Source organism: Dysidea avara, chromosome 1, assembly GCF_963678975.1.
Source record: "Dysidea avara chromosome 1, odDysAvar1.4, whole genome shotgun sequence".
NCBI classification, from domain to species: domain Eukaryota; kingdom Metazoa; phylum Porifera; class Demospongiae; order Dictyoceratida; family Dysideidae; genus Dysidea; species Dysidea avara.
In genome coordinates this window covers 2,104,359-2,116,337 of record NC_089272.1, presented here as the reverse complement: position 1 = coordinate 2,116,337, position 11,979 = coordinate 2,104,359, and the positions used below count along the sequence as shown (strand labels likewise).

Below are 11,979 nucleotides of genomic sequence, written 5' to 3'. Positions count from 1 at the left end.
GATCAATGTGGCACCATGTCATCTTGTCACATACATTTCCCTTGATGTATGGTGAATCACTATTACAACAATACACATAGTTCATTTATTACAATAGTATGTCATGCTATATTGAGGTAGTACACAAATACAAGACTTAGTATAATATATACAGTTTAGTTGTTTGTTCAGTAGTTGTACCATCACGTCATGGTGGCCACATTGATGATCTCTTGTAGACTATCATATTGTTGTTGTAGATCTGTAACAAGTTACATTAATTCTGTATGTTGTGTAGAATACAAGTTTGTGTGTGTGTGTGTGTGTGTGTGTGTGTGTGTAGGGGTTTTCCAACTCTAAACTGGTGGATTTGGGTACTTAAGTTGTTGGCTATATCAGGCAGATCACTATCAAGTTAGTGACCAGTACAGGTCACTCCTACAACAACTTGTTACACACCTTTAAAGTAGTCATTCAGTTTCTTAGGTTCCTCATCCAGTAGCCACTCATCAGGGGTGTCCCCATCTTCTAGTGCTTGTACTGCAGCTAGCAATGAGTCTGGCACGTTAGCCATCCCACCTATGATACTCTTGGATAACTTGTCCACCTCCTCAGTAATCCTCTCAATCAAATCATTGTATTTCTCTATGTCCTGTAGGAAATACAGTGACATGATCGTTGTTGATGCTACATATCTCACTAGAGAATGCTTACAGTGTGTAAATTACAGGGTGTAATGAAATACACTATTAAATCACACTCCCCAGCCCATGGTCCCATTTGTACATTCTAAACAAATCAAGATACACCATATATGGTGACACTTAGTGCTTGCCATCAGTACATTCAGATGTCTCTTATCTGAGGACAGCTCTTATACGACAATAATTCAATTCTTATTGCGAATGCTGTATCCAGTAAGAGCCATGGGAATTAACAGTAGAACATGGCATCAAAAATGTAACTTACAATAACTGACTGTTATATTAGAGTGTTTGCCTGTATATCACGAGGTGACCACAGAAAACATAGACACACATGAACACACAGATATAATGTAGAATCCTACAGTATAGATCACCTGATACAAGGAATATCCCATTACAGCCTTCCCAGCTTCAGTGGTCAGGGACTCCATATCATCAGATACTGTCAGGTTCATCAAGCTACTAGGATGTCTCTTAACAAGAGACAAGAACTCCGGCAGATCAGGACACTCTATGGTGGATGGGGTGTACTCCTTACAGAAACTGAGTCCATGCATTAGTCCTTCAGGTTGGGAGCTGGTCTCACTTAGACCAGTACTACTGGAGGATACCACTCTGAGCTCATGATGGACTGCCAAGTGCTGCATTGCCTGTAGGCTATTGTATAGGGAGGGAAGAGTGATAAAATGTACAATGAAAAACTTCTGTATAACATACCAATGTTAATTTACTGTGGACTAAAATCTATTACATAATCATATATAGCTGCACTTAACACTACAAACACATACACACATTGTTATACAATTCATAGTCCCTACCACACTTACCGTTCCTCATTAGTTGCTGGTATATCAATCTTCTTATTAAGGTTAGCCATCAACACCACCTGAGCTGACTTCAACAAGTGATCACTCAACACACTACCATCATTGGTACACAAGATGAGCAGGCAATCTAGTTAACATGAGTGGGTGTAACGGTACATTGTGAGTACGCTATATAATAAGACTACTGTACAGAACAATGTTACTCAATTATCCAAACAGTAGAATAGACTGCTCTATTAGAGTATTTTGTGTAAGATGTATTTTCTATCAGAGTATTTGAACAGGACAATGTAAATAAATGAATTTTTGTTTGTTTAGTTGAACAAGTCTTAGTCAGTCCCAAGGGGGCCGGATCATCAAGCTGTATTTTGAAAACATCTATGTCTGGCTTTTCCCAACTACGTATTAACACACACAACTGGGCAGATTGTACACACATTACAGTCCCTAGTCACACACCTTCTTCTTGTAGTGGTTCCTCCCTGTGTGCTACTAGTTGTAGTAAGTGGTGAGAGGCCAGTTCCATGTTAGTCAGACAGATACATTTGGTGTTGGGATGTTGTAGAGCCTTCACTGTATCCTCCTCATTACTAACATTAACATCTATCACTGTGACCGATCTGTGGGACTGGTGCTGTATAGAGAGAGTAGGTCTCTAATACTAGCACTACCTTATCATGTTTAAAATACAAGCCCCACTAAATTATAAGCCCATTTCCCATCCCAAACATGAAGTCTACTAAAAAGTCTGTCTTAAATACAAGTCATACCACCTGAATAATAAGCTCTACTCAAATATAAGCCCATCTCAAACATAAACCCTACTAAAAATATAAGCAGTTACATGTGTGTACATTTCACAACACTCAGTATAACTTACATCAGTCAGTAGCCTGGTCATCATTTGTTTAGTGGTCTCCACAATATCATATTGACCAGTGGCCTCTCCTATTAGTATCCTGGCTTGTGCTGATCCTTCTTCACTCATCATCTCCTTCACTACTTGTTGTAGTGATGGTACTCTGATGTCTCCATATTTGTCCCTTAGTTGACCAACATTACTGGGTGGTAGCCCCTCCAGGGATAATGCCATTGACAACCAGGCATCTTGTGTAAGTGATCTGTGGACAAGATGGAGGAGTATTACAGTGTATGTAGAGTGGTAAAACCGTTATTTTGCTATCCCAAAGTAATTTTGGTAAATTTTCACATTCATTTTACCACATCAAAGGAATTTAGAGCAGTACTGCACCATTCTACCACTCTTTAGAGAAGACCCTGTTAAGGATTTTTGTTTCCTACAGGAAATCGGTAAAAACAGCTTGTACACTGTGATCAATCACTCTAATACAGCTACGGTACCGCTCAAACACATCATCTCATGAGAGCACAAGCGATTAAAGAATTCGGGGAGTGGTACCATTTTGCTGGTGAGGACTTATCCCAAACGAAACGGGATGAATACTCATGAGCAAAACAGGTGCCACGCCCTTTAATTAGCAAGTTTTTTTAATCACTCACACTCTCGCGAGATGACATTGCGTTTGAGCGGTACTGTAATTGGAATAGTGGGACCATGTTGATAGAATGGCTGAAATCACTTCTATCAAACTGTACAACACAGTGCTGTTTAGTAGGAAATGATGGCACCACCCAAAATGTTCTGCCTAAAAACCATCATAGAAATATTTATATTGCATGCAATGAAAATCACTTTTACAAAATGGTATTATTTCAAATCCAGTGTGAATGGTAAGAAAACAGTTATAGACAGCCAGATATTGAATTTTCCAATTTTTGGTCTGCCTACAACCAATTGCAACAAAGAAACAACAATGATAAATGAACTGTATTACTACCGCATCGTAAATAAGCCTCAACACACACACACACACACACACACACACACACACACACACACACACACACACACACGCACGTACGCACACACACACACACACACACACACACACACACACACTACTAAAACAACACTATATACTACTATACCGGGATGCCTTCTCTAATATAGTGTGACTAAGTGTTTCTAGTACTTCCTGTATCTGGTGATCAATGGCTTCCTGACTGCTACTAACTACTTCCTGTTTAGCAACTTCCTGTTTAGTAGCCACTCCCTCTTCTGGTGTAGCAGCCATTTCCTGTGTAGAACCTCCATCCACTTTCTGTATGGTAGAGGCACTTCCTATTACATCCTTTTCATCATGATGATTGGCTAGACACTCCCTCAACTTGGTGGCATAAATAGTGACGTCCTCTTTGAACACAGACAAGAACTCTGACAGGTGGAATTGAAACTTGGGTCCCACAAATTGCAGCAGACTAAAAATGTGAGCAGCATGATCAGTCAATGGGGTCATTGATCTTATTTGATCATTATGGGCTCTGATCGTGACCATCAATGAATCAATGGTACTAGTTGCCTATAGTGGAAATGTACAACCTGTATGTACAGTGACCACAAATGTGTCTGTACAGTAGTGTACATGTGTGCTGTATAACAGATACCTCTGCCCCTCACACTACTACATGACACTACTAACTAAACATAAACAACACTATACTACACACTGTACTACATCACACACCTTCAGTTTAGTCTCCACAAGACTGTTAATCTTATTAGCCCCAAACACCATGATGTCCCCCACATCACTAGCTCCTAATACTGTTAGTAGGTCAGTGTCTATATGAGCCACCTGCATCTTCAGCTTCACCACCTCTTGTGACAAGTCTAGTACTGGGTCTTCTGGCCACACCACTGTGTAGGCTGTCTGTAGGGTAGGGAACATATTATATCACAGTATATTTACACACGCACGCACGCACGCATGCACCCACACACACTACACACATACTACACTACACTACACTACACACACACACACACACACACACACACACTACATACTTGTAGTAAGGTGCTGCAAAGGCTCTGGTGTTTAGGTGTGAAGTCAGTCAGGGACACAAGAGCTGCTAGACTAGGGGCTACATGTACCGGATAACTTGTAGTGGACAAGTAGAGACGGAACTTTGGATGACTGTGCATCTTCCTAGAACAGTAACGGACCATCCTCTCACCTAGTGTGACAATTATAACATGTACATCACATGATCTCCTGAGCCCCACCCACCTGCAGAGTTAGCAGCAGCCACATTACAGTCCAGTAGTGGTATGAGGGAGGGGTCAAACTTCATAGTGTCTACATGATGGATCAGTACTGGTTGACCATGTACTATAGCATGTTCCAGTGATAGGAAGAATGATGGGGACCTGTAGTGTGTGGTATATAGTAGTATCCCCGTTTGTATTTGATGTTACAATTTGAGGTGTTTAAAATGTTACACATAGAGATATGTTGTATGTTGTAACGCAGGGAGAAAATTGAGACCTTCTATTACATGATAATACTGTACCCATGCAACAACTCCACAAATTGAAACCGTACATGCTGAACACACACACACACACACACACAACACAACACAACACAACACACACAACACACACACTATACAGTACATTACCTGTTCCTATAGTCCAACAACAACAACAAATCATCATTGCTGTGTTTCTGTTTGACATATGACAACATCATCCCCTCAGGATCAAATGCTAGGGGCCATTTGCCCCAGGCAGAATGAAAGATGGCCAGGTCCAGTATGAAGTAGGCATCATAGCCCATGGCACTCCAGTGCTCCAGAGTAGTCCTGTATCAGTGTGATAACATATTGTAACTGAATACACAGGGAATACAATGAAGGAATACATGTAAAGGATTGACCATCACACGTCTACATGTTATACAGTTCTGTACAAGAGCACATTTATGTAAAATTGTAAAGTCTACAGATTTTGCAAACCTAAAGACACAAGGCTTGAGGCACAATAGAGTAGTAAAGGTGTCACTAATGGCCTGAAGGTTTATATAGCCGTGGACTACACAAATAATCATGTTTCTTTCTGTGACATCATTGATTGAAAGCGTGTACATTTTGTGTAAGAAATTTACACCTTAGTATATTATGTTATAGAGCCAGCTGTTTGATCTTATCAACCAGCAGATTACATCAATTGCTAGTTCTGGATCATTGAGGAACAAATAATTGAATATGTGTCCATTTTAGGATTTTGTGAAGCCAAGTTATGTTTACCTGTGGGAACATATTTTTGAAGAACAACAGGAGTTGAGAATTTATTTTTGGAGAGAAGGGCACCTTTATCTGAAAATAAAATTCTCCAAAATTATAGTATACTATGTAGCTGGTATACATTTTTGAGGGTACGTCATTTTCAGGGACAAATTTCAGCAGTTTTGTTTTCAAGGTTTCTATACCAGCTACCTAGTATACCAGCTACATAGTATACCAGCTACCTAGTATACCAGCTACATAGTATACCAGCTACCTAGTCTACCAGCTACCTAGTATACCAGCTACCTAGTATACCAGCTACCTAGTATACCAGCTACCTAGTATACCAGCTACATAGTATACCAGCTACCTAGTATACCAGCTACCTAGTATACCAGCTACATAGTATACCAGCTACCTAGTCTACCAGCTACCTAGTCTACCAGCTACCTAGTATACATATACAATAGTGCTGTGTGATAATCGTGAATAATCGATTATCAATGAAAAGTCATTATCGTTATCGTAAAAATTTCGTAAATCATTATCACATCATTGTGATAATAGGAAATTTCCGAACTACCCGGGACAACCTGAAATGAAAAATGTTACAATTCCAGGTACAGCGTATAATTCTAACGAACACCTTTAATTTTTTTTGTCATGATACTGGTTTGTCATGATACTGGTTTGCCGTGATACTGGTTTGCCATGATACTGGTTTGCCATGATACTGGTTTGTCATGATACTGGTTTGTCATGATACTGGTTTGTCATGATACTGGTTTGCCATGATACTGGTTTGTCATGATACTGGTTTGCCATGATACTGGTTTGTCATGATACTGGTTTGTCATGATACTGGTTTGCCATGATACTGGTTTGCCATGATACTGGTTTGTCATGATACTGGTTTGTCATGATACTGGTTTGTCATGATACTGGTTTGTCATGATACTGGTTTGCCATGATACTGGTTTGTCATGATACTGGTTTGCCATGATACTGGTTTGCCATGATACTGGTTTGTCATGATACTGGTTTGTCATGATACTGGTTTGTCATAATACTGGTTTGCCAAGATACTGGTTTGTCATGATACTGGTTTGCCATGATACTGGTTTGCCATGATACTGGTTTGCCATGATACTGGTTTGTCATGATACTGGTTTGCCATGATACTGGTTTGTCATGATACTGGTTTGCCATGATACTGGTTTGTCATGATACTGGTTTCCAGAAAGCAAGCACAACTGCATAATGAGTGACACGGTGATAATTTATTAGAGACATCTAATTAGTATTTGTGCAAGTATCGTGATAATCATGATAATGAAGTACATTATCGCAATAATAAAAATTTCATTATTGCACACCCCTAATATACGACTTACTAATGGAGCTACTAAACACATACTATACCTGTCAGTTAATGTGGAGGAGACAAGGGAACACAACTCTAGATAAGAGGTGTGGCCATCTTCACTATGATGTGACTGATCCAATACTGAACCTGTGGGGAGGTAATGGTAGAGTAGAGTGTCTGAATAGTATGGGGAGCTGGTGGCCTTATTACAAAGTGACCTTATCAGAGCAAGTACGGTACACATACATGTCAATAGAGCTGTAATATGTATCCAGCTACTCACCATCTTGCTTAGAGACATCATTGTTAGTAGTATTAGGGATTTCCCCTTCCTGTGAAGAGGCTTCCCCTTCTTGTACAGGGGCTTCCCCTCTCTCTATCTCTTCACTGGGGACTTCCCCCACTTCATCAGTCACAGAAGGTATCAACACCTTTTCAGTACTACTCCAGCTCAGCTCAATACCTCTCTCTCTTAAACACTTGCTCCAGTGATGGTTGATAAACTCCAGCCTCATTTCAGGGGTGAGGGGGCCCAGGTAGACTGCTAGTGCTGTGGAGAGTGCATCACTACCAAGGTAGTCAATATGAGCAGACTGGTAGTTGGATAACTGTTCCTTCCAATGTTCATGAGTACCTGACAATGTCTGTAGGAGGGGAACATATAGTAATAGTTCTATGGTTAAATGTGAAGGAGTGTTAGTAGAGTGTATAACACTTTACTACATCACTTATCAATCTTACAGCTTGAAACTCCTCTATGTTAGACAACTGCTTCTTCATAGCGTTAACTTTCTCCAGTTGAGTACTCTTCTGAACTGAAGCTTGTTCAAATGCCTTGTGTAGTCCATCCAACCTCTCATCAAGTATCTAGTGTAGAGTATAGAGCATTGTACACTGTGTATATCATGTATATTATTAGGGATCCACACACTACTTTATGTACAGTTAACTATAGTATGTATGCGTTGAGCTGGATCCTCAAAAACATTTAATAGCAATTACACACAATCTTGAAATTTGGCTTATTTGCAGCTCTGCTCGACCTGCTAAAAATATTTCAAAATCTGTTCGTACAAATGTCTGACAATATTTACGCCAATCAAAATTTTCACCATACAATTCCTATGAAGAAGCCATACAGTGCAGTGTCCATTACAGCCCTTTTCCGAACTTGTAATGGAGCCAAACTACACATGTCTATTGTTGACACCTTTATAGTCACCACTTATCATCTGGTTGGCTGAAATGTTAACTTCTCTTTAGAACAAAATTCACTTTAAATTTTTGCAGAATCCAGCTCAACTTGTACATACAACTTATACCCACTTCATATTTCTCTTCCATGTCCTTCAACCTGTCCACATTATCACTGAGGGAACTCTTCATACTAGCAACTTTGGCCTGTAATGGCCGCACCTTGTTCTGTAGGTTACTATGGTAGCTGTATAGTGATAACACAGGGATAAGCGTATGATTACAATCTAGAACACTTCTATATAGCTTGATGTACAAATAAGACTTATGATTATATAACAACATTTTGACACCAAACAATAACAATACAGTGGTATCAGCTCTTTAATGTTGTGCAAAACACAGTTATCTTCATTGCCTAGCAAACTAGCATTGGAAGTTGTGCACTACTCAAGCACTTGATCAGAGTCTGTGCACTCCTGGAGCAGGACTAGTGACCAATAGGAGGACTTGCAGAGAGAGAACTTGAAGATGTGAGACAAGGACAGCTGGGCACTTGTTTTCCTGGTTAACACCAGGTACCCATTGTACAGTTGGGAAGACTAGCTATGCTGCCAATCAAATTTTGGCAGGTGGATACATGTAGACAATACTCTACACTACACTACACTACACTACACTACACTATACTACACACAAAACACACACGCACACACACAAGAGATAATTGGTGAATTACGAATGTGTACACACAGCTCACCTAGCCACTCCTTGTACCCATCTACACAACAAGGTTACAGCTTTGTTAGGATACTTCTGTGACAAGTAGTCAGCACTGAATGAGGTCTTGATGGTGTAGGGTTCTAGTGCAGCTAGCAGCATCTCTGAGGCTACATCCTGCTGGTCAAATGACTCCAACATCTCCAGAAACCTGAGTGTGGGTAGATGTGTGGAGCATGATTATACTAGCATAATTCCGGTCCAGAAATTTTCATGGTCAAAATATCATTTGACTATTAAGTAAAATAACTTCTATCAATAATGGTCATTCATAGGCAGTAGCAATTAAACTATAAGAATATAATATGGTAACCTCTATATTACAATGATTTTGATCCAAACAGATTTAGTTTCATTTGTACAAACGTTTAAAGAGAAAATCTATAGAACAGTGACCCACATAAAATTCTAGTTCTTAAGGTGTCCACTGTTCTATTCTAATGTATACACACATTTAGACAATGGTGACCCTACAATGTTTTCATATGATATTGTACAGTACCTGTCCAAGTTAGCCATCAGACGTTTAGCCCCTTTAGTCCATGTGATGTCAGCATTGGGTGATTTGACTAGTAAAAAAAAAACACCTAACAATGTAACAGTTATCGGTATATCATTAAGTAAACATCTACTACACATAGTGAAGTACATATACTATGTCGGGTGTTGAATCTGCCGAAACGTGTTGTACTACGTAGCTATCAGAGTAACTATATATCTAAATACTCACAAGGACTTTGGCTATGTTGTTTATGTTCACAGAACAATAACTGCACATCCACCCTCTTTAGGTGCCTATAGCAAAGTGGGCTGAAAAAGGATCTTGTCTGTTAGCAGATTAGTGTATAGAAAATGAGTAATTATTCTGTGGCTCCCACTAACAACCATAATAAGATCACTAATGCTGAAGAATCGGATCACAACAGTGATGCTTTGGCGATTTCACTTTCTATAGGCAATTGATGTTTACGCTAGGGAGACAATATTTCTAGTTCCTGGGGGGAAGTGTCTATTACAGATGGATGTTAAATAGTTGTTTACCCACCCTGATACAAAAATAATTCACACAGCTTTCGTTTCAACCCTGTAGCCACTCACATAACAACAATGTATTTTATTGGTGATACTGCAATTTGATTGGATTTAGAAATAGTGTCACAAGTCTTTAATACTAAACAGACCAGACCATTTTTGGGGGTGCTTATAGATACCTACAAGGGTCAGCTATTAAACAGCAAAGTTCAAACTTTAGTAAAAACCAGTCCACACAACAGAATCTCAACTACATAACTCTTTACAGAGATGTCTCACACACTAAAGGACCATTCCTTAAAGCACAATTGATCACATCTGATTATTTTCATGATCTATTTTTGGTGTTGTGTGCATGCACATATGTACTGATGTCCACCATGCTGCAACTCAAAACTACATTCAACTTGAAGAATAGTTTAACTCGCCTATTTTAAAACACTTTGTGCGATTACATGAAAAAATGAATCTACCGTATAGTAAAAAAACTTTGGCGAATTTGGCAAATAGCGTTCAATTCGCCAAAGTTTTTTTTTCGCCAATTATTTTAGATGATCACATGAGCACATTGAGTAATTAGAGCTTGAGATGAAGGTCAGCTTGTACCACCACGCAACGAAGATCAAGCTGACTTTGGAGATCTTGATCCTTGATCTTCCTAGGAATGTGTCCTACAGTTGTAAGCACTCCTTGGGATAGCATTTCCAACTGGCTTCCCATTCACACGTCAGTTAGTTCATCATCTCATGATGGATTTGCCAAATATTTTGATATATGCGATAGCTAACCTCTGCTCCTGGAATTCACTGAAAAAGCAAAAACGGTCACTCTCGGCATTGCAGGAGATCGAGGCAGGAGATAGAGAAGTATGTCTTTGCTAGCACGTCGTTAGATCAGTAGCTACAAAAGTACTGCAACGCTAGCTACCTATTCACTTACTACACTACTTAACTGTGACACATTGTCGTTTTATCCTTACACACCATACAGTAAAAACTTGGTAAACATTATCTCAATTGCCAAAGTTTTTTTCCACCAATTTTTTCAACAGAGGGGTTTCGTCACACTTTTTTACCGCCAAAGTTTTTTACTATACGGTAGTTATGGGAAAGGATCTGAATGGCCACTATGAGCAGTTCTGTTTCATCTTGTTATGCAATGCATGATATGGAATATACGTAGCAAGGCAAAATTTTATTCTATTATGATTCCATGACAGTATTATGATTAACATATTACTTGCTAATATTACAGGACTGGAATCTGTACAATATGAACACCTCGGGACCAACCAACAGTGTACTAATTACGTACACATCAAGTGTCTTGATGTTCCAGGTTTGTACGTATATACTCTCCTCACAAATTACCATTATACACCACTCACCAATCATAATGATAGCAGCAAAGATGTCCTCCAATTCTTGTGATGGTTTGCTGATGGCCCTCAGCTCAGTCAGTTGTCCCTGATCCATCTCCCTCACTAGTGACTTAGTGAACCGAATGACATTGTCTGTATCTGTGACCACTAGGTCATGAGCATGTTCATAGTCTGGTAGAACCTGTAGTGAAGTGTAAAATTGTGGAACTTTAATTTAACATAGTTTTAATAATAATGGAATAAAGTTTAGTGAGTTAAATAATTGCTACCTACACAGAAGCTCTCACTATAGGTGCATTATTAGTGGAGTTCTTCTCAAAAATTTAATTGGCAAGTAAATCTTGTACAACAATAAGGCAGAGCTTCTAAGATTGAGTACTTCATTCTGATCATAATATACTGTAAACAGTGTGCATATAAATACAGAACTCGTATATGCAATATATACATACTAGTGATGGGCATTTTGCTATATGATTATCGTCGTGAACAAATATCACGATTATCACGATTATTGTTCATTCAACTCCGTCATGAATTGTCAATTAAACAGTGAAG

At 39.2% G+C, this 11,979-nt stretch overlaps 1 protein-coding gene across 1 annotated transcript in view; it reads right to left on the bottom strand.

Annotated features, from left to right (window-relative positions):
* Positions 1-21: 21 nt before the first annotated feature.
* The window catches only part of LOC136252524 (uncharacterized), a 67,714-nt gene continuing 55,756 nt past the window's right edge, over positions 22-11,979 (bottom strand). The window contains exons 61-78 of the mRNA XM_066044985.1: positions 11,428-11,602; positions 9,511-9,577; positions 8,989-9,159; positions 8,361-8,475; positions 7,776-7,901; positions 7,318-7,678; positions 7,091-7,181; positions 5,063-5,245; positions 4,669-4,808; positions 4,446-4,615; positions 4,123-4,308; positions 3,527-3,957; positions 2,397-2,637; positions 1,976-2,150; positions 1,517-1,643; positions 1,061-1,343; positions 439-631; positions 22-241 (exon numbers count right to left, since the gene is read on the bottom strand). Of these exons, the coding sequence (XP_065901057.1) occupies positions 183-241; positions 439-631; positions 1,061-1,343; positions 1,517-1,643; positions 1,976-2,150; positions 2,397-2,637; positions 3,527-3,957; positions 4,123-4,308; positions 4,446-4,615; positions 4,669-4,808; positions 5,063-5,245; positions 7,091-7,181; positions 7,318-7,678; positions 7,776-7,901; positions 8,361-8,475; positions 8,989-9,159; positions 9,511-9,577; positions 11,428-11,602 (3,294 nt within the window). The 3' untranslated portion in view covers positions 22-182. The remainder of the gene's footprint in view (positions 242-438; positions 632-1,060; positions 1,344-1,516; positions 1,644-1,975; positions 2,151-2,396; positions 2,638-3,526; positions 3,958-4,122; positions 4,309-4,445; positions 4,616-4,668; positions 4,809-5,062; positions 5,246-7,090; positions 7,182-7,317; positions 7,679-7,775; positions 7,902-8,360; positions 8,476-8,988; positions 9,160-9,510; positions 9,578-11,427; positions 11,603-11,979) is intronic.